The 27731-nt window shown below is 39.8% G+C and overlaps 1 protein-coding gene and 1 long non-coding RNA gene across 4 annotated transcripts; one reads left to right on the top strand and one right to left on the bottom strand.

The window, feature by feature from the left end:
- Window positions 1-1346: 1346 nt before the first annotated feature.
- LOC307031818 (uncharacterized protein) lies at window positions 1347-18585 on the bottom strand. 2 transcript variants are annotated; one of them, XM_079669256.1, is made up of 4 exons: window positions 18453-18585; window positions 16224-16381; window positions 8977-9233; window positions 1347-2466 (listed from the first exon to the last, which is right to left on the bottom strand). In XM_079669256.1, the coding sequence occupies exons 1-4, from the start codon at window positions 18541-18543 to the stop codon at window positions 2124-2126; spliced, it is 849 nt and encodes a 282-aa protein (XP_079525382.1). In that variant the 5' UTR covers window positions 18544-18585; the 3' UTR covers window positions 1347-2123. The 2 variants fall into 2 exon arrangements, with proteins under 2 accessions (XP_079525382.1, XP_079525383.1); XM_079669257.1 differs by lacking the exon at window positions 1347-2466 and having other exon boundaries at window positions 8963-9233.
- LOC307031821 lies at window positions 6131-9097 on the top strand. 2 transcript variants are annotated; one of them, XR_013806088.1, is made up of 3 exons: window positions 6131-6294; window positions 7195-7298; window positions 8958-9097. It is a non-coding gene; the product is annotated as an uncharacterized lncRNA (long non-coding RNA). The 2 variants fall into 2 exon arrangements; XR_013806089.1 differs by lacking the exon at window positions 8958-9097 and having other exon boundaries at window positions 7195-7730.
- Window positions 18586-27731: the final 9146 nt, after the last annotated feature.

Raw genomic sequence — 27731 nt, forward strand, 5'->3', positions numbered from 1 at the left:
TTATCTCTGAAACAGTATGGAGCTCAAAGGCTTTCTCTCTTGCCGGTTATACCACAAGGTGGGTTCCTTTTTATTTCCTGCTCTCCAGTACAGGTTAGCTCTGAGTGTTAGCGATGCTAATGTAAACATGCACCGACCATAGTACGTCCAAAACAGTCGGGCATTGTTTCTGATAGCAACGTTTCCGATAGGCCCGTGGGTGTAAAGCCAGCCTACATTTCAGATATTACGTCATATCGGACCTAAATCTGGATCAGGAACGGATCTGACGCTGCGTGAGTTCCCTGACACACCGGGGACACATATTTATGTATAAAAGGCATCAAAAATTGAATTTTGCATGATAGGTCCCCTTTAAGAGATGTGGATATTATGCACGCACATGTCCAGATGGAAATTATATTATAGACAAAACTGGCAAAAAAACATCCTTTCTCTTGTTGGTAATAAAGTATTGTCCTTGTTTGATAAGTACAATTGTTGAAGTTACAACACGTGGGTTTGCTATCCTGGCTCCAAAATGGTGGAATGAGCTCCCCATTGACATCAGGACAGCAGAAAGCTTACCCATCTTCCGGCGCAGACTGAAAACTCATCTCTTTCGACTCCACTTCGAGCAATATAATTACTAACAAAGAAGTAGCCTACTAACTAAACACTTATATACTAATAGGGGACAGGCTTATCTAAAGCCAGTTGAGTAGCACTTGAAATGTTTGGCTCTATGAAACCTGATGTACTTATATGATTCTGTTTTCTTCAAGTTTGTATCTTCTTGGTCGAATGCACTTAGTTTGGGTAAAGTATTCCTTAAGATAATTCATGTCCACTTATTGGCATCTTTACATATTTGTATATGTTAATAAAAAGTTCAGTTAGCTTTAAAAATATAATCGAAATCAGTCACCTGTTGACGTTAAGTATTTTCCATTTTTTAAGAAAAATATAAATATTCTCCTATCCAATTTTTTTTAAAGGGTTTTGTCCATCTTAACAGGACAACCTTTTTCTTTGGTCCCCATACATTTTAATGGACGTGAAAAGTGACACTTAAAGAAAATCAAGATCAGAAAATAAACGTTAACTTATTGTCGTTATCTGAAAAAGATGAGCAAACACAGTAGGATTTAACCTCCAACTCCCAGGACTTTCACAATCATTTACTGACTTTATTTATTTCAAATACATGTTCTCATTAAGGCTCAGCAGCTACCTCTCATTATAACAGGAGCGCTGGATGGCTTTCTGTTTGATGGAGCGCTGGAAACAGAGGCCAGGAAGGGAGGGAGGCTTCGAAGCCAAAAAAACCCTGACAGTTTTTTAAAGAACGTCTCACTAATGCTCAGACTCACATTAACCCGCTGCCAGAGAGCATCTGAAGTACAGCTTGCTCATGGGTGGTTGTAGTTACTCACATTTGTACATAAATACACATAAATAAGGACCTTGAGGTTTTATGTTTCATGAACGTAATGATAACTCGACTTGTTATTCTGTGTTTCTAGCTGGCACGCTGACACGCTGACCTGATCTGGCCTGAGAAAGTGTTAAAAAATGACTGCTGATGGGCTGCTCTGCGTTATATCGGAGGAGCTGGCTGCAAGCTTGACAAAGAGAAATACCACACACACATTGTAAAATCATTAAAGCTCCATTACTTAACTATAAACTATTTTGAACAAGCAGAGCAGACCAACAAACAAAGCGTCCAATCCTGACATCTGCTGGATAAAAGTCACATTACAACCACTGACTTCTGTGTAATGTGCCGTTATGTGATGGTTGTTATTTACATGTTTCATTTGTTGCTCCTATATGTGTGTGAATAATTCAGTTAGGGATGAATTATGTAAATGACCAGACACAGAAATAATCTAGAAATGTCACACTGCATTAGTATATAGTCACAAAAATGCAGTAATTACCAAGTATTTTCTTCACTGAAAAATGGAAATAACATTTTTTCTTCCTGTGTCTACATTGTTAGTCAATAGATAAATTAGATTTTAGTCCCCCTAACATATCTGAAACAAGTGCAAAATGTGCTGGTTTCCCCACCTACTATGACAGGGATAATGGGAACGTGTGATAACAATTTCTCCCTTGTATATATCATTTAATGACTAAACAGTTGATTGATAAAAACAACAACAATAATAAGTGCAAATATACTTTTGATTTTTTTGTATATTAATTATTGTAGGCTTGAAAGATATTCCTGAAAAGTGTAAACCAAGAGGAATATACAGATCCACAAAACAGACGTGGTCACTGTTGCAAGACTTGTTGAAGAAGTTTCTTTGAAGGTTTTTTTTTGGACTCTTTCTTTGATTTGACTCTGAGAAAAGCAGGATATTCCTGATCTGCTCTCTTACCTCCGTCTGACGAGCCGACTCTAGATCCTTCAGCTTCTCTGTCAACGTTTGGTTTGTGTCTTGAAGCTCCTCCAGCTTCTTCTCTGTCTTACTGTTTGGGACCAAAACAGAAAGGTGTTATCTTATCTGTTTTTACTTTTAACACTAAACACTAGCCTGTTGCAAAGCAATGTAGTTGTCACGCTTTCCATTGCACAAAAAACTCTATTCATTGTGGGGGAAACTTCTGAAGCAATAGGATTCAGCACTCAGAGAGAGACACGAGGAGAGCTGGAGCTTTGATGGCAAACACTGATGGTTTATTTGGAGCTTCGGCCGGAGAATTCACAAGACAAGTCACGGGCCACGAGTTAAACAACACGGTTGAGATGCCACAATCAATTCTGACGAACTCTTTCTGTAGCTCCAGGTTTTAACTAGTTCGGAGTGTAATAATCAACATTCTTCATCAGCGAGACTAAACAATTATGGACTCTGAATCTAACTAGAGCTCTCGTCCATAGAAAATAATTTGCGCCAGGGAACCTACGTCCCTGATCAGTAAACTACCTCAAGGCGGCTTGTGCTCGGTCATAGACTGGCAACGACAATGCGCCCAAGCTGCTGCTCCTTAAGAGAGATAGCAGCTATACCCAAGGCCGTAGACCTAAGCCATGGGAAAAGAGACAGTGAGAGGAGAAAATGATGAGCTGTGTTGAAGGTTGAATACCTACGCTAATTATTCCCCAACGTTCATCTGTTTTCTTACATTAATACACAAGAATAAGCGTGTAAAAATGATCCAGTAATCCCGTTGACAACAGAATTTATTATCACAAAAACCAACCTTTAAAATCATTACAAAAATACACTTTTATCTAAAATAACGTTGTTACTTGTTGGTTAAATACAAACAAAATGTGTTATATGGTGCTTTACAAGTTAAATCTCTAACCAAAACAAACTAAAATAATCTTTATTTTATATTATTTAAGTTTTTTAATTAACAAATCATTTGCAGAAATGACTGAAAGGAGAACAAAGAAGTATAAAGGGCTTTAAGGTAAATGTAATATGTTATTTTCTATTGTTTTTCCAGGTGTGTCTTCCATATCTTCGTCGGATTTCTGTCTTTACCTCTCCATGCTCCGTCATGCTAATCTTTCACAGAGGAGCAACAAATATCCACTTTCACGGTTGTATAAATGCATTTAATTAAAGAGTCAATGAGTTGAATACAAAATATTGAAATATCTCTGTTGATGTAAAGATGTATTTCTTCTTGGACTAAATCATAATGTGATAAGGTTTTCTGACACTAAGCCAACTCTCCACGGGGATTTAAACTCAGCAGCTTGAGGCGCGGCGCTGCTTTCTGCTGAATCTCAGGTACGCTGTTTTCCTTCAGTCCTGAGAACACTTTGTGGGTTTTCAGAGCAGCTGCTGACGGCTTCACTTGGCTACAGTTTACTGCAGATGGTAATCAAACATTAGTGGTGTTTTTTTTATTAAATTAACATTTATTTTCTTCGTCTGCCGTCCTTATCTATGTTAAATGCTTGTTTTTACACTTCGCTCGGTTTTAACAGCTGGGTGGAAGACGGAGGAATGTGTTCAAATCACACTGTCAACAATTCAACATGAGTAACAAAAACATGGAGGTGACCACAGACATGTCTTCAGGTATTTCCTCCAAAACTCAGAGCTGTGGTCCTCGTCTTCAGCACAGTAAAGGCTTATACATTTTAGAAAGAAAATATGTTAACAATTAGTGAATACAAATAAGAACACCCACTAAAAGTGATTGTTTTTTAAAGAGGCCCTATTATTCTTTTTGGGGTTTTCTGTAGTGTGTTTTAGGTTTTAGTGCATGAAGTTGAGGGGGGATGGCATCCCCCCTGAAATAAAAATGGTAAAAATCATCCCTCTTCTAAAACTGCCATCCCCCCCTTTCCTGTCATTTTATCAATGAACGTGGCACTGGTATTACTTCTGTCAGGATTCGGGAAAAGGTAGGACCCAAATGCAGTTAAAAAGGGGAGCAGGTTTCAAAACAAAAGCGAGCTTTATTTAAATAAAGCTGTTGGCATGAAAAAACAAGAACAAAAAAGCGTGAATCATAAACAGGTAGCATGAGATAAGTGACAAACATGGAGTGAGAAAATACAACGAACCGACATGGAGCACAGGGGAAGACAAGACTAAATACACAGAAGGGTTATCACAGGACAAGACACAGCTGGGAAGGGGAGGCAGAAACCAACCTGATCTCACCAAATAAATTGTTCCCTTTAGTTAACGTTTTTTAAAAGAACATTATATTCCGATTTGATCATGTCCCCTTTATTGTATTACGGAGAGCAATGTGAGCGTCCATTCCCATTGGATAACGCAGGATTTTACACCCGGAAGTAAGTATTCTCTTTACTGTCGATTGATTTTACAGTGATATCTGCACTACTCATCAACTCAAAAACACCAGATTATCATTGTTGATTGCACAACATTGATTGGTTTAAATTGTGTACAATGCTTTTGTAATTTTCCCCTTCGATTCGGAAAAAACTAATATTTGTTCAGTTTAGGATGGCCGAAGACACTACACTACCCCGAATACTCAGCTATCGTTTGGGACTACACTACACCATGTGCTCGGTTTGACAAACCCCGTGATTTGTCCTCAAGCTCTGTGATTGGATGTTGGAGTGGCAGTGCGCAAAGTTTACGCCGAGCGTCAAACAGCATTTTGAAATGGAATGAAACCCATCGACGGCACACTATTCAAAACAGGAATCGAACGTCTCGCCATAGACAAAATTGGTCCTATTTTGTATTATCTGTATAATCTTTTAATATATTTTGTAAACAATTTCAATTTACACTTAATGCCCTGTTAAAAAAAGTAACATTGGGAATGTTAACATAAAAGATTCGTATTTGAACTGCAATAAAATGATGACGGATCAATATTTTTCTAATTTTTTCCCTCAATTTTTTCATGAAGTGTTTAATTTAAATTATGATTTAATTAATCACAATACAAAATTAACCCTTTAGATACCAGTTTTGATCGTATACCAGTAACTGCTTTTTTGAAAAAATACACATAATTCAATATTCAAAAAACAAATTTGACTTTATTATTAGTATCATCAGCTGATCCATCTGAATAATAAAGGAGGGACTGTTAACCTACAAGATTTGTACCATAAACTTCCATTATAACCACATTTTTGTATCCCCTCCCCCCCTTTAAATTAAAGTGAAAAAAATATTTTGTCCTCTGCATTTGACCCTAAATGTTAGTGGTGCCAATGCAGCCCGGGGACCGACTCCAATTCTGATTTGCCTTGGTCAAGAGCAATGAAAGGAGTATCTGAACATCCATAACATGCATGTTGTTTTAGGAGTATAATAATTATCTTTATGCTGGTTGGTCTCCCACCCTCTGCAGGTTATCAGCACAAATTATGTCCCCATATGATAAAATCCACAACCCACTGTTGTAACACTCACACACAGCAAATACCAAAGTGATCAAATCCCAGAGTACTGATGACCAGAGTAGAAATGTTTACACTTTGGAGTAGAATGGACATAAAGTACACTTCTCAGAGTGCACCAGAACCTCTCTTTGGTGTTGTTTCTTTGTGTGGTGTTGGTGTTGACTTGTGTAGTGCATATTCTGGGATGATTGGCTCCCTCAGAGCAGCCTCAGAGTATATCTTTGCATTGAGTGTCTGGTCCGCATCGATTTTAGGTTTCGATTCGTCATCAGATAGGCCGCGCCTTCTCATTGGTTTAATGCAGCCTCGTGACCCTCGGTTTTTTGAAAATATTCTCCAGGAAAAGCGCGACCGTGACCGTTACAGATTGATGCAAGAGTTATACATCCATGGATCGAACACGGCAACATTTCTCCGCAGGACTGTAACGTTAGGTAAGTAGACACCAAGTGAATAATTCTGAATATTCATATTTGTCTTCTTGTTTTAATTTGTATAACTAAACAACTAAAAACGATAACGTTAGCGAGTAGAATATTTGTGACGTTATTGTAGTAGTAACGTCAGCCGTAGTCAATCAGATTAACGTTGTTCTGACAACGAAGGATGTATTTATTTGCTATTTTAGCTGCCGCTCCCGTGCTAATTGTTCGGCTTCATTCACACTGACTCAGGGGGAAAACCGCTCCTCTTTCCAATCATTCGACAGGGGGTAACGTTATGGAAGTGCCGCAGCGGCCTTGAATACATGTTTTTTTAATCCATAATCAACTCTGGTCTGCAGGCACCATTTGAAATAATGAGACCGTTAACGTTAGCAGCTGTTAGCTTAGCTACCGCCAATTTACGTTACTCATGTAGAATGAATGATTTCGAAGCTCTCGCCTCCCGCCTGATATAATGCTGCTAACTTCGCACTACATTTGGTACTGTACATGTGCAATAGACCAATTCCAGTTGTGGAGGAAGTTTCATATGATTTAAGTTAAGTAAAAGTACAAATACCACCCTGTGAATATACTACAAGTAAAAGGCCTGGACTTAAAACCTGACTTAAGTAAAAGTATGCAAGTATAATCAGCTAAATGTACTTTAAGTACTAAAGCACTCATTGTGCAGTGAAATTGTCCCTGTCAGTGTTTTACTATTTTTGGGATGCTTCTAGGTTTTATATTACTGCTGCATTCATGTGTATGTTGCATTTGACTTCTGTTCATGGTAATGGCCAAGCTGCTCTGATTTGCTATCAAAGGTTTTTGTCAGTGTCTGACCCATCCATCAAAATATGATGTACAGTGTACTTACTTATATTTGTGTTTATTATTATCTTACAGTCATCTCCAGCCTTCAGGAGTACTCTGGCCAGTGGAGGCAACCCTACATCCTAGCAGTTGGGACCACAAGAAACAGCTCCATGAGTACTACATTGCGTTGGATGGTGAGCTCCTTCCCTGCAAGGCCAAGTCTTCCCTGTCCGTTTTGATGAACTTTTTAAAGCACATTATGTGTTTGGGATCTCCTATGACCAGGCCTTAAACAGCATCTACACATTTTTGCAGACCACCATCTACAACATTGATTTAAACTGGTAGCCATGTACACTTTTAGATGTTGGTCATCCTGCTCGGTGATTGTTAGTCTTTCAAAACACTATGTTTTGTCAGTTTACTTTGCACATTAGCACTAGTGGATGGTATTCCACGTTGTCCATTTGTTGCAACAGGATTTTGGAATGATGAGCTCTAAAGTGTTTCCCCAGGCTAAAGAGGCCTAATGAGCAAATGTACACACATTTACACCTATGACCAATGTATTTTGTGGGTTGTTTGATGTTGCTATTAGATGTTATATTTAAAACACATCAAAATCACATTTTTTTAAATAAACACATGTTTTCAAGAATCTGATGTGTACTTGATTTCCTGAAGTGTTAATGATTCACCCCACAATTGTTTGTTTGGTGTACAGTACATCTGCTAAACAGCACTGAAACAGTGTGGAAAATGACCACGGAGTACATTTTCTCTCTCAAAGTGTTGAATAATCAGCTCTGTACAGTGACACTAAAAGACTGACTAAGAGTACATTTTTAACTCTCTGAGGGTTCTAGGTGTACACTGCACGTGTTGGAAAGCACTCAAACAGTGTCAAAAAAGTACCAGTTATAGTGTATATTTTGAGTCCCTAAGTGTTCAAATCAAACTCTTTATTTGGAGTTTATATTTTACTCTTTTGACAGTGTTCAGAGAACACCAAACTCTTGGATACACCCCGAGACTGGTATTAAATGTACTCTTATAGACAGGGGTACACACAACTTTCTCAGTGAGGTACTCAGATGAGTACCTGGAGTCAGTGTTTGGTACCCCAACTTCTGGCTCCCCACAAAGTTCCCATGAAGCCCTCTGTATTGCAAATGTCAGCGGGGGGGTGCTAGTGGAGTATGAAGCCCTCTGTATCGCGAATGTCAGAGGGGGGGTAGTGGAGTGCAGAGCTTTGTGACCACAGAGCGTGTGAACGTTGTGATCAGCTGTTTTAGCGCAGTGCTGCTGTACAGACCAACGTTAACATCAGCCCTATCTGTGCACACGGAAATCGACTCTGTCGTCCGGTGATCTAACCGCCTTCTGGAAAACCTTCACAAGTACGTCGGTACGCAAATGCGCTTTGTGACACAAGTGACGGTACGCCTTTCAGGTTGTTGCCGCGTATGTGTACTACTTATGTGCACCCCTGCTTATAGAGTAAAATGTACACTGGTGTTTGCTGTGCACTATTGGCTAGCGCTCCAGCACTTTGTTAGATAGGCTAAGGGGCGGGACGGTCAGTTTGCTTTTCTACTTTCCTTTGTCGTTTGAAGGGACATCTAAATAATAAGCGACCGCTGCTCTCCCTCTTAGCTATTTTCGTTACATTATTTATCATGTAGTCTTCTTGATATTCCAGATTAAACATCCATAGTAAATGTTTTTTATTTCTCACAAGGAATCTATCTTGAGATATAATTTACATGAGCTATTATTTTAATTTTCTCATGTTGAAAGTGTTACTAAATGTCAACAGTGTTTGTAAAGCTCATCTGTTCTACATTTTTCAGATAACAAGAGTGGGCCTACCTGCGCAGCTCTGCCTGGGGGCTCTCTGTCTGCTCGGCTCTGCGCTGGGCCTCTGCTTGGAGCTCCGCCTGGAAGCTCACTGCCTCTGCAACTCTGTGTTGGGCCTCAGCATGCAGCTCCTCCACCAGGCCCTCCAGCTTACCCTCGGAGCTCTGCAGGCACATCAGTTCCGAGCCAACCTGCCTCAGCAGCTCCTCGTCCCGAGAGCTCTCCCGCGCTAGCAGCCCCACCCTCTGCTGCAGGGCAGACACCAGGTCCTGCAGACACATGGAGATACTAGCACATCAGATAAGAATATTATTTATACCAACTCACATACCTTTTAAATGCCATCTCCTATACCTTTTAAATACCAACTCACATACCTTCTGCAGAATGTTTATACACACTTAAAGAGCAACTTGCAGGTTTTTAAAAAAAATAGATTTATGCTTAACCTTGCCTGAAAATTACAATTAAAAAAGTTAATGTTTTACAAGACATAAGGGCAGGAATTCAGGGGAAAAGAAGCCGTTTTGAGCTCTGCTTTTTTTTAACGTCATACGTCAAACGCGTCATATTACGTCACATGGGGGAGCAACTTTCTCGGACTTGTTCTCTGCCCAATCAGCAGTAGTAGTTTGTAGTGGTTGTGATTTAGTGAGCTGGTATTTTTTCGGTAATTTTACATTGCATTTCACCATTTTTAATCATGGTGAGCTGCACAAACTCCAGCCTGTCAGGACATCGAGTCCACAGTTTCCCTAACAGGAAAAGGACCCGGAGCTAGCTTTCGTTCCTGGGTGTGTTGTGCGAGGTGCATCCACCTCCCTGCAGCACATACTCTCCACAGCTGAAGCCTATCAAACAAAACGTTTATCAGGAAACCGTATTACATCTCTCTCCCCCCTTCGCTCCTCTCTCTCTCTCTCTCTCTCCCCTCCGGTACACAGAACCCAGAGCCATATCATATATATATGGCGCTGACAGCACCGTAAGACGTAGTGTGGAATTGCATTAGGTAACGCGAGATACGGCTGATACTTGCGCATTAGTTTCTGTTATGGATCAGTATCAACAGTCCTGCCAGTAACGTTACTATATTATCAATACTACTTTAGTTATAGCCTGATATATGATAGCTAACTTTACAATGTTGTGATGTGACTGACGTTAGCTAACATTAACTGTAGCTAACGCCGGTCACTCACCAAGACAGCTGCTCTGTTTTCCACTGGTTCTCCTCACACCACAGCTCCATTTCTCGCCGATGGCCGTTATTTCTTCTAATCCTTGGCTGTTCCTGGTCTCTTGGACGCCTAGCAGGCTCATAATTATAATCATATGCATTCGAATATATATTTTCAACCTCTTCTGTGTCAAAATTAGCATTGTGATCCATGTTTATTACTACGTTAGACCGGCCGCTCTCCCCCATGTTACGTCACACGCGGGAGGTCACGTGCGGAGGCTTTTTTATGCGGAAGTAAAAATGTCTTACAAAAACGACGCCAGATGTCACTGTAGTGTATATTTCTGTATATTTTTTTGAAAATCTAGTGTATTCATCATTTTCCTACACATTTATTAACTGGTGTTTCTAACCTGCAAGTTGCTCTTTAAATAGGTTTTCATTGATTTTATTGAATGAAATATAGCTTTATTTGTTCTGCTGAATTCTGTTCATATCATAATTGTTTTTTTTGTGCAAAATCTACAATGTGCACAATCATTTTACTTATAGTTTAACAATACCATTAAACTGTTACATTTGAAGAGATTTGTTATCTACAAAAGTTTAATAGTTAGGAGTCATACAAACAATATGCTATAGGTAACTTTTTAGCATTGCTTGCAAGTTAAGAATAATAAATAAAAAACAATTTGCTTATTTTGTACATATTCTACAGTCCTGGCAAACATTGCACATATCGTTATATAGAGTAGTGTTATTAAAGTGCACCTATCATGCTATTATTAGGCAATAGCATAGGTCTCAGATATATAAAAATATATAAAAAACATGTCTATGAAGTGTTTTGCTCAAAATACCAAACAGATCACCAATTCTAGCCATGCCTCATATCCTTCTATTTCACTTCCTGTTTCAAAAGTGTTGATTTGGGTATAAAGCTTTAAAAAAAAAAAAAGATAAATAAAAGAGGAGGGGTCTGAGCTCATGCGGGACGCGGCAGCTACTGTCTAAACTAAATACTGCCGTGATGAAATGCCATATCATGGATTATCAAGGATTCTCTCTGAAACAGTATGGAGCTCAAAGGCTTTCTCTCTTGCCGGTTATACCACAAGGTGAGTTCCTGTTTATTTCCTGCTTCGTCACACACATGCTCTCCAGTACAGGTTAGCTCTGAGTGTTAGCGATGCTAATGTAAACACCGACCATATTACGTCCAAAACAGTCAGGCATTGTTTCTGATAGCAACGTTTCTGATAGGCCCGTGGGTCCACATTTCAGATATTACGTCATATCGGACACAAATCTGGATCAGCTCCGTTGTAGCCCCTTTTTAGAGATTTGGGTACGGGGGAAAAAAGAGAGGGTTTTATTTTCTGACGCTGCGTGAGTTCCCTGACACACCGGGGACACATCTTTATGTATAAAAGACATCAACAAGTGCATTTTGCATGATAGGTCCCATTTAAAGTATGTGTTGCAGGGCTCGACATTAAGGACTGCCCGATGGCCCGGGGCCATCTAGTATTTAGCTCGGGCCATGAAGCCTCACCTGCTGGTTGCCCGATCGGGCAATCTATTATGCCAGTATCATGCAGCTCGCGGATCCAGTAATAAGTGACCCGACAGTAAAACTAAACATATCTATAACTAGTTACGGTAGTTTGAGAGGTAATTAAAATAGCTACGTGTGATATTTTAACCTGAAGTGTGTGTTTTGTCCGCTCACCGCCGCATGTGATCATGCAGAGCTGCGTGTCGACTCGTCAGCAGCAGCAGCTGATGTCTCTCTCCCGTCAGATTAGACTTCATTCGCGTTTATGTCCATATCGATCAGATCCAGCTAGTTCTAGCTAATGATATGACTACCTGCTTATTAAAAGACACCTAAACAATAAGTGTTGATATGCAACTGGGTGAGGCCACAAAGTATAGCGCAGCATTATGCATTTGTTTACATGCCCACCGGAACCCCGAGGCATTACCAACAGATCAATGCACAATCAACCCATACAGGACATCTCTTTCTCCACATTAAGTGTTAGACATTAGAATTGACTATTCTTGTCTGTCACATGCTCTTCTTGTCTGTCACATAAGTGGCGCAACTGAAGCGGTATTGCGCTAAAGGGAAATTATTTTGACCGGACATTTTGACCGAAGAGATTTCAATTTGCCGGTTAACGGGAACTCTGACGTCGCCATTTTGTGTGCTTCGCGGATGCGCTCGGCTCCTCTCGACTGCTGCTCGGGTCTGCTCGGTCAGCTTCCGGATGAGGAGGCATTCGTTCGACCAACTTACAGTAGATAACATTACAAACATTTTTAAAAGGGGCCATAATAGTGTAAATAATGTTTGTTTTGGCAGTTATAACTGAATGTAATGTTTTTATACTTTTTTAAATCTGGGAAGGCATTTGCCTTCATCAGATGGAAAGTGTCTTGACCAACAACTTAAGTATTTCTTATAGCTACACAAACAAGAACAAACAAACAAGCGAAATGAAGAATAAAATTGAAATTGTACAATATAATATGGTGGTGGTTCATCTTATAATTCAGTCTAGAGAATGCACCAGACAGCATCTAAGACCCAGCAAAAATCTAAATGTTCTAGGGGGAGGCCCCCCAAACCCTTCGTGCGTCATTTCGTCCCCGCGCATTTTTCAGGGCAATCTCTATTGGGCTCAGGGCCATCTGTAAATTAGCTTAGATGGCCCACAAGGCAAACTCCTTAATGTCATGCACTGTGTTGATATTGTCACTTAAATAGTGAAATAGCTTGATCTCATCCAAATCAGATGCGTACATAAGATTGGTAAATTACACTCAAATATAAACCACATACAGTAAATAGCACATATTAACTATTCATATTAATCCCGTATCACTGAGGACTCTGTGACCTTTTCAAATCCCTGGGGATGTTCATAGGATTAAGTTATTTAACAGACTTGCACATAAAACACCTAAAGGTTATAGAGTTTGTAAAAAGCCCAAACCTGATATAGATCTATGGAAAGTGAGCGAGTGAAACGATCTCTAACAAATACCATCGGGGTTTCTAGAGAAGCTGCTCGTTTGCTACTGAGAAGCAGTGATAAAGTTAAGAAATTGAAAATGACTGAGACTTGAAACAAGAAGAAAAAACAACCCATTTCTGGAACACAAAGTCAAGTGTTTCTTTCTGGGTTTTCTCTCGTCTGTTTTCTTTCCTGGTGAAAAAAAAAAATCTAAAATCCCTCTTTAGTTAAACTGCTCACAGCTCACTTCTAAGCAACCTGTGTGGAGGAGCCAAAATCCCCTAAAATGCTGCTACCCAGTGCCAAAGCCTCTGCATTTACAGTATGTTAACACTGGCACTTACTGGTAGCCTAATTCCAGTGTAATTTCAGTAATTGTAGCATCGGTGGCTCGCTGCTATGGTCATGGCTTTGTGCATTTAAATGATGGGATTGTACGAAGGTTAAGCGCTACGAGCTCAAATTACACAAATTAAAGTAAAATAACTCTAAATTGGACAGAAATTGTCCCTAAAGTCAGGTTTTCCTTACAAGACTTCAACTGTAACATCAATGATTGAGGTTCAAATACAGCTGTTCTGGGAAAAGTCATTTGGTGAAAAAGTAGCTCATGGTGAAGAAATATTTGCAAACCCTCTGGATATATGGAACTTTTCAAGCTTTTTTATTAACTAATCGTTTTGTTTTTTACGGCTCATTTGATGCCTGGTTTCTGTCCCAGATGAAGCAGGCAGCTTTTTTAGCAAACAAATAAATCCACTGTTAATGTTTCAAGGACAAAAGCATTCGAGCCTAGCTGGGGAAAAAAGTGGAACGTTAGCAGGTAAAGAGCCAGATGTTAATCTCAGGTGAAGGTAAACTAAAGCTATAATCTGAGTGAATTTTGATTTAAATTAATCAGCTATGGAAAAAGGCTCCAAATCAGTGTTAATGTCATCATGTATAAGGGACCCCAATGGCAAAACAAATCTTTTACCACAACATACAATATATGAAAATGTATGTAGAAGTAGTTTTTGTGGCCACCTGAGAACAATTAGTCTATGTCTAATAGTGGCTCTATTTAAGACCTGAATACAATATATCGAGATAATAGATTGCATCTATTGAGTTTTTTTCCGACTTTTTTCTATTTTCCTGAGTAGCTTTACTTCAGTTTGAATCTAATTATAAAGTACTACTTTTGCTGCTAAAGGTAAACCGACTGTGGAGGAAATTCTTAAGAGAAACTGATAAATGATTCATGGACAAAGTTTCTGTTTTGTTATATTTAATAAAGTAATAAAGAAAGTCAATATACAAGTGAAATGGATCCCAAATAAAAGGCAATCAGAGTATAATGCTTTCCATTACAGTTTAGTAGCTGGGGCAGTACCTATGGTAACGCAGTGTAGGCGGAGCCGTGACCTCATCTTTAATGAGAACCACAAAACCAACATCAGCCGTTAGCCCTCAGAGCTCACAGCTCCTCATATCTGTTCAGAAACTAGACAAGTACAAACCACAGAGTCTGTGTCATGGTGAATACAGTCGCTGGTTTATTTATGTCTGTAGGCCGTTGTTGTGAGTGTGGACGGTCGGAGCATATACTGCGTTAGCTTAGCCCATCTCCATTCAGAAAACACACATTTTAAAAGGTTTTTCGCCTGGCGTCTGTCTGCAGACTTGTCAAAGCATTAATTCATGGTTTTTACTAACCGGTATCAGTATGTTGTTACTTCGGCATCATTTTGAAACGTGTATTACAATTAAACCACGGTCAAATATGTTCATTTTGTTGTAGTTGTAGCCCCCTTGCCAGTGATTCTCACTAGTTTAGCACATTCAGCCCGGTTGTTGGCCCAGAAAAAAAACCACGATTTTGGAGGGCCAGAAAAACTGTGAAAAAGTACCCGTTAGCCAGAACTACCCCTAGTGGAAACGCAACCAAAGACGGGCCGGGTTTGGCACGGCACGCTTAAACCGTGCTACGCGCTGCAGTGGAAATGCGCCATAAGACTATATGTTTTAAATTAGGGATGTACCGAATATTCGGCCACCGAAAATTATCGGCCGAGAAAGGTTAAAAAAGCCCTTTCGGCCGAAAGGGCACCGAAAAAATATCACCAAATGTCGGAGAACAGGGTTACGTTGATCATACTCCGCATATTTGTCCGGGTGTTTTGATTTAAAGTAGTGGAGTAATCTCGAAGTGGTGAAAGTCTTTGCAGTTACACCCCCTCGAGAAATGTCAGCTGAACACGTTTTACAAATCGCAATCCGCGCCTCTTTCTCTGATATTTTTAAATATCTCCAAGCGGCAGACATGTTGGCTGTGAGCCGGCTGTGAGCATGGTCGCGTGCCGTGCTTGTCGCCGCGTTTTGATTACGTCATCACAACAACACGTTAGGTTACCAAACTTATAGGTGCATTTGTTGTTGTTGAAGGCCTGGCTGTTACAGTCTTTATTTACACTATTTTGTTGTAGGCCTACTGGCCTCGATGTTTATGCAGTTTTAAAGCACCTTGGCTTTGTTCTGAATGCACTTTTTTCTAGTTATCCTACAGAGAAAAGAAAATGCACTTGACTTGGAATTAATGTACTGTATGCATTCAAAAGTGCTGAATACATTTTTTATGGACCCATAATAGTGATTATTATTTAAGTTACGTTTTGCCATAATCATGTATTTTTCCTTAATCAGGTAGCTGAACAACATTGGTAAAAAATGTATACATTATATATATATATATTTCTATTAATCATTTTCGGCCTTTCGGAATTCGGTTTTCGGCCAACTGTTTCCTATTTTCGTTATCGGTTTCGGCCAAGAATTTCCCATTCGGTGCACCCCTAATGTAAATTGTTATATGATCATTTGACACGACACCGACTACCTGTGTGATTTCTGTGGGACCACTACTGCTTTTTTTTCCAGATGCACATATTTATTTGACCCGTTGTTTATATATAAGTATTGACTATAAGATGATACTATAAATACATTACCCCCACGCAAAGAGATTATGTCTTTCCTCTACAGACATGTAATTCCTTTCTTCCGCCCACCTGTTGCCGGTGCATCCTGCTGATCAGCTGGTCCTCTCTCATCCTCAGCTCCAGGTTCAGCTGCTCCTGGTGGAAGATTTGAGCGCTCGCAGCTTCCAGGTCATTCTGCAGCTTCCTCTCCCGCTCTCTGGACAGCAGGAACTCCCTCTCCAGCACCGCTGCAGACACAAACAACACCAAGTCAGGTTTGGACTGCTCCACCACAGATGACTTTCAATAAAGCACAAAGTCTGCGCCACTAGTTTTAATGGAAGGTAATGAAAAAGCATGTTTTACTGCCCACAGCATAAAATAACCGTCTGAAAAGCCACAACACACTAAATGCAGGGTTATACATGTCAGCGGCTGACGTTTCTGGCATTGAAATACTTTTTCTCTCATTGGAGGTTTGAAGCATTCCCCCTCTCTCACCTAATCACTGCATGAACACTTTTTAGACTGATGTTTCTTGGATCTCAGCTCTGTTTGTCTAATTTCTCATGTTGTTATTGTCCTCATCAAATACACACTGTAGTTAGGGTCTGTCATTATGTCTGCAACTCCTTATAGTCATTAGCAGAGGTTCACAGAGATCAGGATTTGCCAGCGAGTGTTGGAGATATCAGTGGTGGAGATGTCTGCCTTATCTCTAATATTAGAAAAGCAATGTCTCTTTACAGAAATCATGACACGGTTACAGAAGATAATCCACAGACTGTGTTGGTAGTTTCATGTAAGGACTATTTTCTTTATACTGTTCATTCACCTGTTCCTTGTTGAGAACGAAACGTCTAAACAGGAAATAGGATGTTGTTTTTATACGTCATACACTCACACTAAACCTCCCAAACTTAACATGAACATAAGCCTGAGCTCTGTGTGTGTGTGTGTGTGTGTGTGTGTGTGTGTGTGTGTGTGTGTGTGTGTGTGTGTGCGCGCGCGCGCGCGCTTTCTGTATTGTATAATGTCCATCTGATGACTGCAGGTTCTTGATCTGACAGATATTTTATGTCGTCTTAATTTCTCGCCCTGTTGATTTTTACAAGCATGCAATGCAGGACAGATCTCCATGTGAACAAACTAAAACATATCTTTGTTATTATAATTTACTAAGAAATGATGTCAGCATGTTTTAATTATCCCGAAGCTGAACTAAAGCTTAATTATAGTGTTTCCAAAGCTTTCTAAAAGCAGGGACAAGAGCCTGAAGCAGGCGGCTTCTGGTATGAATGACTTGTTGCCAACAATTATATGCAATTCTTGCCCTAGAATACAACATGGGAACAATTAAATATCTTATCTGCACAACTGAGTAAATTGAGGCTTCAGTACAAACAGTTTCACTTTCAAGTCATGACCTTTGAAGCAGGTTGAGTTATATTACCTACTGTAGACAATGTACACAGGAAACACAGGTTAATATTCAGCTTGAGTCTTTGTCAGTTATGTTTTCTGAAAGTGATTCATTTTAGTGCATGAATGCATGCTTGACCAACAAGTACTTTTTAAATTACACATTAGATTACACTTACATTTCTCTGGTACTGTATTTTTATTAAATATGGTACCTTGTAAGCTTTATAACTGCATTACCATTTTTGAATTGAGGATAAAAACCTTTCTGTATTCAAATAGTGCTTGAAACGGCTTTCTATGGCTTTTATGATTTGTCTTCTTTTCAGTTATTATTTTAGTTTTCTTGTGTGTTTGTGCGTATGTAAAGCCCGTTGGATTGCCTTTGTGTCTCAAATGTGCTAAATCAATAAACTAACCTTAACTAAATCTGGAGCTTTTGCTAATTCAACATTAAACTATGCCACATCATGTGCAATTATAACATTACTAATTAGTGGAATGAATAACATTACAGGCACAAAAGGATTCATGCAGTAACAGCTCTGATACTTAAATGAGAAATGTTATTCTCACAGGTCAAACTGCTTCTTTAATGTAATGTATTGCCTGAATCTAAACTTGAACACTAAAATACTTTTAGATACCACAGTACTGTGTGTGTTGAATTACACTTCCATTAGATTACATTACTCTTGTACTCAGACATGGTACTTTATAACTTATTTTGTCATTGTAACTGAATCTGGGTCTTTTTCTATTTCGACTTTTAGTTATTAGTGCCTCAAGTACAGTAATAATATTAGGATTGATGGAATTAAGTAACATTACAGACAATAAAGTATAACTGCAGTATTTCAGTATCTGAAATGTAAATGTGTAACTTTCAGGACTCACCTCTGTCGTGCGCCAGGCGGCTGCACTTGGCCGTCAGATACTGGATCTGACTGAAGTCCTCGTCCCTGTGAGCTCGGAAAAACCTCCTCATGCTCCTCTGACTTTGACCCGCTCTCTCCAAACACAATCTAAAGTTTCCTCAAGCTTCCCATGATCCTTAGGGCCGGCCGGGTGTGTCACAGACGGTCAGAGAGGACACAGTGAGCATGTTTCCTGCATTACTTCACTGTGTCTGGAAGAAGACTTGCACTGTACCTGCAGCGCACCCACAGAGGGCAAGTTTAAGCATTAATCCAAGCTTCTGTTTTCATAACATGACAGGGAGACGTGTGTGTGTGTGTGTGTGTGTGTGTGTGTGTGTGTGTGTGTGTGTGTGTGTGTGTGTGTGTGTGTGTGTGTGTGTGTGTGTGTGTGTGTGTGTGTGTGTGTGTGTGTGTGTGTGTGTGTGTGTGTGTGTGTGTGTGTGTGTGTGTGTGTGTGTGTGTGTGTGTGTGTGTGTGTGTGTGTGTGTGTGTGTGTGTGTGTGTGTGTGTGTGTGTGTGTGTGTGTGTGTGTGTGTGTGGAGACCTGATGTGTTTTGTTGCCATCTGGCTCACTGCTTGAATAAATAGAAATCGTTTGGCGCACAAATTTAAGGTTTAATCCGGATTTATCTGCACTTTTTGTTTAAAAAAATTCCCCCCAAAGGCCATGAGTTCTGCAGACAGTCAGACGTGTTGCATCAGGCCGGCGTCTTCATCTCAGCCTCAGGTCAGATCCTTTTTTTTTATGACATAGGTGTGTGTAATGGATTGTATAAAGGAGAATACCTTTGGCATTGAATGACATTGTGTGGTGTACTGATGGGATGTGTTAATACAGTAGTTAAGATGTTGACTTTCATCTAAAACTGTTACTTTTTTGCTTTGGAATTAACTGGTTTAACAGACTTTCTTTGAAGTGTTTATGTTCACATGTGACACAGAGCTCATTTACACACCAGTTGATAAATATCTGTATAAATAAGTCACTGTGGTCTCACTTTGCTCTCCATTTCCCTCTCTTCTCACGACATGTTTTCATGCTGCTGATGCTATGACTGTGTGCTGCCAGCAGAGGGAGACAACGCCCAGCTACTCCTCTCCAACTCCTGTGAGGAATGTCTTTATTACTTTGTAAACATACGTACAGTATTTAATGACTTTATTTGTTTGCATTTTTTTCATATATCTTTTCATTTAACACCTGTTACATTTTTCATGTTCACCTTATACTATTCCAGAGTAATATGTGTGTGAATATTTCCAATAACATAAGTTCACGTGTTGAATGATAGCCAAACAAAATTTACATTTCAAACAAAGTGTAAAAAAACTGAAGATGTCTGAATAATTTACAAAGCTGCAGTCTGCTAAATAAGTATAGCAAAATAAATAAATAATGTATACGCCTGCAGCTTGTACAAAATGCTGCGGCTCGGCTGCTTACAGGAACATGCAAGCATGAGCACATCACACCTATTCTGGCTTCCCTCCACTGGCTTCCTGTCCACTTTAGAGTTATTTTTAAGATTATATTGTTTGTTTCTAAATCGCTCAATGGGCTGGCCCCTCAGTACATCTACGACCTCCTAGAGGTGTACACCCCCTCAATGGCTTTGACTGAGGTTGGTTGATCAGCTGCTGCTGGTAGTCCCTAAAACCAAGAAAAAGACCAGGGGAGACCGAGCATTCTCAGCGGTAGACCCCAGGCTCTGGAATGACCTGCCCCCCCATGTCAAATTGTTGCCCACCCTCCAAACTTTTAAGTCCCGCCTAAAGACCCACCTCTTTTCCCTCGCTTTCGAGTCAGTCTGTTTTATTGATTTTTATGCTTTTATTGTCTGTCCATAGCCTTTTTGTACCGTGTGTCGTGGCTTCCTTCCTTGTCTTTCCATCAAGCCACTACGCCTTAAACAGACAGTTCTAACTCGTTTATTTCCTTTAAATTACTCACAGTTTGAACTGTTGCTTGTCCTCCGATAGTTTAGTTGATGTTGCGATGTCTTTGCTCAAAATAAAATAACAAACCTTTGCACATGCAACAAAGAAAATAGGCCTTTACAATATTCAAAAGAAAAAAGCGTAAGTATTCTTTCTTTCTTGATAATGCTTATATAACTTCATAACTTAAAGGGTAGCCTACTTGTACGATTTGTATGTACGTCTACGTGTACGTGTACGGTTAAAAACTGTTCCTCGACGGCGTCTCTCAACAGGTTGCCCATGACTGTGGCTTCAGCGCAGGCGCCGTGGGAATTGTAGTCCTTTACAGGACTGTCTCAGAAAATTAGAATATTGTGATAAAGTTCTTTATTTTCTGTAATGCAATTAAAAAAACAAAAATGTCATACATTCTGGATTCATTACAAATCAACTGAAATATTGCAAGCCTTTTATTATTTTAATATTGCTGATTATGGCATACAGCTTAAGAAAACTCAAATATCCTATCTCTAAATATTAGAATATCATGAAAAAGTATACTAGTAGGGTGTTCAACGAATCACTTGAATCGTCTAATTAACTCGAAACACCTGCAAGGGTTTCCTGAGCCTTGAAAAACACTCAGCTTGGTTCAGTAAACTAAATCACAAGTATGGGGAAGACTGCTGATCTGACTGCTGTCCAGAGGACCGTCATTGACACCCTCCATCAGGAGGGTAAGACACAAAAATAAATTTCTCAAAGAGCAAGCTGTTCACAGAGTGCAGTTTCAAAGCACATCCACAAAAAGTCTGTTGGAAGGGGGAAATGTGGCAGGAAACGCTGCACAACCAAGAGAGATGACCGCAGCCTTAACAGCATTGTGAAGAAGAGTCGCTTCCAGAATTTGGGGGAGCTTCAAAGACAGTGGACTGAAGCTGGAGTCCAGGTATCAAAAGTCACTGTTCACAGACGTGTCCGGGAAATGGGCTACAATAGCCGTATTCCCATGGTCAAGCCACTTCTGAACTCAAGACAACGGAAGAGGCGTCTGACTTGGGCTAAGGAAAAGAAGCACTGGACAGTTGCACAGTGGTCCAAAGTCCTCTTTTCAGACGAAAGCAAGTTTTGTATTTCATTTGGAAGTCAAGGCGCCAGAGTCTGGAGAAAGGCTGGAGAGGAGCAAAATCCAAGTTGCTTGAAATCCAGTGTGAAGTTCCCACAGTCAGCGATGGTTTGGGGAGCCATGTCAGCTGCTGGTGTTGGTCCACTGTGTTTCATCAAGCCCAGAGTAAATGCAGCTGTGTACCAAGAGATTTTAGAGCACTACATGCTTCCGTCTGCTGAAAAGCTCTATGGAGATGAGGGATTCATTTTCCAGCATGATCTGGCACCTGCCCACAGTGCCAAAACCACCAGTAACTGGTGTACTGACCATGGCATTACTGTCCTCGATTGGCCTGCAAATTCCCCTGACCTGAACCCCATAGAGAATATGTGGGGTATTGTGAAGAAGAAGCTGAAAGACACCAGACCCAACAATGCTAATGAGCTAAAGGCCGCTATTGAAGCATCCTGGGCAACCATAACACCTCAGCAATGCCACAGGCTGATTGCCTCCATGCCACGCCGCATTGATGCAGTAATCCGTGCAAAAGGATTCCCAACCAAGTACTGAGTGCATTAATGGACATTTTCAAATGTTTGATTGTGTTTTGCTGTTATAAATCTTTTTTTTTTACTTGGTCTGAGGAACTATTCTAATTTTTTGAGATAGGATTTTTGAGTTTTCTTAAGCTGTATGCCATAATCAGCAATATTAAAATAATAAAAGGCTTGCAATATTTCAGTTGATTTGTAATGAATCCAGAATGTATGACATTTTTGTTTTTTTAATTGCATTACAGAAAATAAAGAACTTTATCACAATATTCTAATTTTCTGAGACAGTCCTGTATAGTGCGTTGACTACAGACATCACAATTAGGTGGCCTTTCTTATAAAAATGAAAAATACTGGCTCTAACAATACACCTTTTGTACAATGTCTTTGTTTTCTTTCAGATATTTAGGGACCGTTTTTAGTTTTTATAACTTGGTTTATCTTATCTAATTTTTAATAATACAAATGTTCTGTATTGTGTGAAGCAGATTAACCAAAAATAACTAAGCACATGATGGAATTTCTCATATGCTTGTCACCAACAGAAAAACATCAACCCACAAATCTCATCTTTATTGCATGATTTCAATGCAATCAAAGCAGTAAAGCCTGTCCAGGAAGAAAACAACGCAGAGCATTTTATATTTTTCAAACATGTTATTTAGTTGGAATGCTGTTATCAGCATTCCAACTAATTGTTCTTCTACGCACGAAAAGTTTATTATTCCGCCGACTTATTTTGCCGCGCTTCTTCTCACGCATTGAACATCGCAGAAACTCCGTTCAAACATCAAAAAGTTCAGCTCGGTCGGGAATCGATGGCTATTACTTTTCTCATTCATAACTTTCATAATTCCAGAGATACATCCCATAATTCATCACATTTTTAACATTTGAACTTTAACATTGCGCAGCTCGTTAAGGCAGAGTGCGTGATGTCAGAGTTAGAGTGGAGGAAAGTTTGAAATTTGCCTTCATATTTTTTTTTAAAACTGCCATAATTCCCAAACCCTACATTCCTGAGACATAATTTTTCATGACAAACGTACGAAAACACCCCGTAGCTTGAAAAATGACAAATAATTAAGCAAAAAAATAATTAAACAAAGTGCCTCTTGAGGGCATGAAGTGATAAAAACGTTCAACATTCCTCCATTAAAGCCCATTGTAATTTCAGGCTGATATTTCCTCACAGCAGCAGCCGCACACCTTTAGTTAAACTGCCAAAAAGGCCACATTATTAACCCGAAAGTACACAAAAATTACACTTCAGATACTCAACTTCCTTGACATGCTTCACGTTTTCAAATTTCACAGATATCTGTTACGGTTCTTCCACAAAACGCTCACATGTAAGAGGTTCATCTCTCATTCAGAACAATGAAGCCTTTGAAGTCTAGGCACCTCGTTAGCTCAACTATAAACACCTGTTTAATGGAACACGATGATGTCATCACTCCAACTGACATGCTCAGAGCAGCAGACTTCAGATAGCAGTGTGCAAACAGTCCAGCCATGAAGACATCTACGGGACAGTTTTGAGATTTCTTCAAATGCCGATGCCATGGCAACACAATGCTCGCCATGAAACACGGTTTTCTCATAACTTCAGTGAAACTGCTCCAAACGCCCCAAAACTTCACAGGTTTGGTAACGATGCAGCCATCAACGCATCTAAGCGTATTATGGGGTGTCATCAAATGTCGTTGCCATGGCGACAGATCATTCGCCATCAAGTTAGTTCAGAAGTTTGCAGTTCAAATATCCTGCTCCTTTTCCAAGCCTTTTTACTTTATTTTCTTCTCTTATCACATATTGAAGCCCCCAGTGTTCACGTATCATTTCAATCTAAATTCGTCACTTTCTTCTTACACATTTCATTTTAATCTAGTGCATTTTGAGTGAGAGCGAGCGAGAAAGAGAGAGAGCACACCAGTTACAGGGATTTTTGTTGTTAGCATCTGGTGCTAGCTCAGAGCTAATGGACATTAGAAGCTGTTTCTACAACAAGGAGAGGGAGAGCTCTCGCCTGTCAGACTGAGAGGCTGATAACTACAGCTCAGTGAGGTAAAGGACTCTGAGGGTTTAGATCAGGGGTCAGCAACCTTTTTCATATGAAGTGCCATTTAAAATAAAAAATTGTGATCAGTGTGCCGACGATCGTGAAAGGTCAACAGGAGGGCGGGACCTCTTTCACCTGTCAGCGCAACTTACATGATGCCGTTTAAACACATTTAAATCATTGTTTAAACACCATAATAATAATGACGGCCGTCCGTTCTGTGATTCTCCAAAACACACAGATGGCCAGTCCCCCCCTGTGTAGCATATGTTAAAGAAAGCGGGGCTGTGTTGCGTGCATGGCTTCATTCTGTAGGTAACTCTGGCGGCGGTCTCGTTCAGGATCCGAAAATACAATTTAAATATTTGTTCCTCTTATTTAGTCCACTTATTCCTAGTGTGCCACTGGTTACGGTGCCGCGTGCCACCATTGGCAAGCATGCCAGGGGTTGCTGACCCCTGGTTTAGATAGTTAACTTTAGACTAAGTTATCTCAGTGGGTCTCAAACGGTTTGGATCAAATGTTGCACCTAGAAAAAACATATTTTTGTATTCAAATTATTGCTTTATTACTAATGACAGGGTTTCCCCTAGGTTTACTGTCTTGGCAGGGTGCTGCTCGGGTACCCCGAACATTTTTTGTTATCCTCTGGAGCAGAGAGAGGAGCTGTGGATTATTGTTATTGATATCGTACAGTAACAAAGTATTTATACATTAAAAAGTAATAAAGTACAGTGTTACACTGTACTTTATTACTTTAATTCAAACTGTATTCCCTTCTTATCATGTAGCCTACACTTCTTCCTTTCATTGATACTTTTAAATCACCTGACTACAGCACATAACATACCTGCTGCAACCCTGTGCTGCTGCTGCTGCTGCTCTCTGCCTCATCCTCTATTGCTGGAGGCAGCTCCACCTCATCTGATATCTGATATGAAAGCAATCGTGTTATGATCATATTGAGCTATTGGTGTGAGTCTAACATTAAACAAGCAGTCTGCTTGTCATACATTGTTGACGATACATTTTAAGTGGCAATTTGTTGAGTCACTGCCGCTAAATGCCGCTAGCATCAAGCTAGCAAATGCTGCATTAGCCTCACATCAACAGGTGTAGACAGAACATCCAATTATCCTGAGCTAATTTACTGAATAAACCAACTCACATCTCCTGTCTTTTTTTTCACCCAACTCATTAGACTATTCTTCTGCTGGCGTTTCATTATTGTCTTCTGTCAAATTCAATACTGTAGTTCAAAACCACGGTACCTGCTCACCATCTGTGAGCTATTTTTAGAATGCGCACGCTACGTTCGTTGTCGCGTTCGCACACGTCCACCTGGGCAGGCTGTTTGTGTCCTTCTCCCGTGACGATAACGGCCTGCGGTTAAAAAATAATAATAAACAAATTTGAAACTGGGGGGTACACAAACGGGCAGACAGCAGAGCTGTTGTTCTCCTCCTTTCCTCCGCTCTTGTCTCTGATTGTGAGTGTGGGCATTCGCATGTGTGTGTGGGTGGGGTGGGGGGAGCGGAGCCCCGCCCTTCAGAAACAGAGCGGAGGGAGAATGTGAATACGCAAGGCAGTGGACACTGAAACATGCACATTGGATAAATAACATAGGCGTTTAGTTTATTTAATAAAAGAGCACTTTTTCAATGTGAAACGTGACCGTAGATAGATTACTTCAGTTGCAATTTGGTGCTACATATATATATATTTCTTTTAAATAATAAAATAAAAACATTTAAATAAATAAAAAACACCTTGAATTTCAGGCAGGGTGCGGGGCTCCGTTGGCAGGGCGCAGCGCCCCACCAAGATAATGGTAGGGGAAACACTGAATGATATAGATATGAAATGTAGCTCCCTTAAAGTAGATAGAGTCTATCGCGAGGAGGGGGCTGGACTTTGTCTCTCTTCACATTCACTTCTGGTAAAGAGACTATGAGAGACTTCCTGTGGGTGAGGTTGCTTCTAAACTTAAACTCGATCTCCTCCGTGACACTCCATCACCGCATTTCAACTATTTGGTAAAAGCTGTTACACACATTTTCATATCAAATATTGGTGAGAAGGCCCATGGATTATAAAGTGAGAATGACGCCTGCAATTGTATTTCCTTCTTAAAACTTTATGCACTTTATTTTTTCTAGAAAGACTTTATGCAGCAGCCTTTAGAGAAGCATCAAGGGTATGTTAACACCTTATCTCTGTTCATCATTAGAGGATATCTAAACCAAGGTGCAAACAATGTGCTGTGTTAAAATCTGCTCAGTTGTGTGAGCTTTGTGTAAAAGGGAAGGAAGCCCTGACCGTGTAAAGAAGTTAAAAAAACAACTTCCGTTTCTAATATTACATTGCATTTGTTTCTCTAGTTCCTGATTGCTCTTCATATGCTGCGGTTTCAATCTTTCTATTTGCACAAAGTAGAAGAATTTCTCAGAAGCAGATTCTCAGTGTTGGATGTGAAGATGGGACACACTTTGCTCTGTCTACGGGGTTTTTTCTGTGAGTACTTTTCCTGTTTTAATTGCCATTGATAACACTTTTTAAATGCCTGACGTTAATATATATTTCTGTCAGTTTGATAACGTCTGATTTAGTTTCATACTTATTTCAGTTCTGTATTTACTTTACCGTGGACAAGCTCAAGGTAATTATAACATTTTCATACTTTTTTTTACTCATTCTAGACAAATCTACTGAAGTAACTCTCCAAACAACTTCCGTTTGGTCAATGTATAAAACTGTTTTTGACAAAAAGAAAACACATTTTACTTTTTGTTTCTTGTAAAGGAAAGCAATAAAATCTATCTAAATGTATCAGGTAAGTGATCAAAGTAATACCACCATGACCAAGTTCAATAAAAACATTTTTCATTTATTTATGAGCCATGTTGATGTGAACACGCAGTTTGGACAAGTTCTAATATATAATCTGTAAATTATTGTAATGTTTAAACGGTTAAACAGCTCCACTGATGTTTTTTACATACTGTATGCAGAAACTATGTAGGATCCAAGGAGTGCATGTAACCCACCAATTATACATCATAATGTTATCATTCTGTGAAATGTTGTTTTCCAACAGACGGACCTAAGGCTGTCCTCACTGTGTCTCCATCATGGCCGAGTCCTGGAGCCTCAGTAACTCTGAACTGCAGCGTTGATCATCCTTCTGCTGGCTGGAGCTTCTACTGGTATAAGGCTGTTCCCAAACTGTCAGACGACTCATACAATCCCTACAACTCCTACAACTCCTACAACTCCTACAACTCCTACAACTCCTACAGCTATGAGCTGCTACCTGGCAGCGAGAATGGGACTGAACAGCATCTCTTCATCATTGATGGACAAACACACACAGCAGGATATGTGTGCTTAGCAGGAAGAGGAGATCCAGTGTATTACAGTTGGCAGAGTCAACCTAAGTTTGTCTGGTCTGGAGGTCAGTATGTTCTTCCTTTTTCTTTCTTTCTGTAGTTTGTACCACCATTAGGCCAACAAATGTCTTTCTCAAAGTTTGCCTGGTCTTGAGGTTTGTTTTGACTTTTCCATTATTGCAAAATGGAACAAAGTCACTTATTTTGGGAACTTTTCTTTTAC

Source organism: Notothenia rossii, assembly GCF_949606895.1.
Source record: "Notothenia rossii genome assembly, chromosome: 3".
NCBI classification, from domain to species: Eukaryota; Metazoa; Chordata; class Actinopteri; order Perciformes; family Nototheniidae; genus Notothenia; species Notothenia rossii.

Coding starts and splice junctions, on each gene's coding strand:
- LOC307031818 (XM_079669256.1), bottom strand. CDS start 18,543: ATGAGGAGGTTTTTCCGAGCTCACAGGGACGAGGACTTCAGTCAGATC. Junction 9,234..16,223: donor GCAGGATGCACCGGCAACAG/GTGGGCGGAAGA, acceptor ATGTGTCTGCAG/GACCTGGTGTCTGCCCTGCA. Junction 2,467..8,976: donor CCCCAGGCAGAGCTGCGCAG/GTAGGCCCACTC, acceptor GGTCCCAAACAG/TAAGACAGAGAAGAAGCTGG.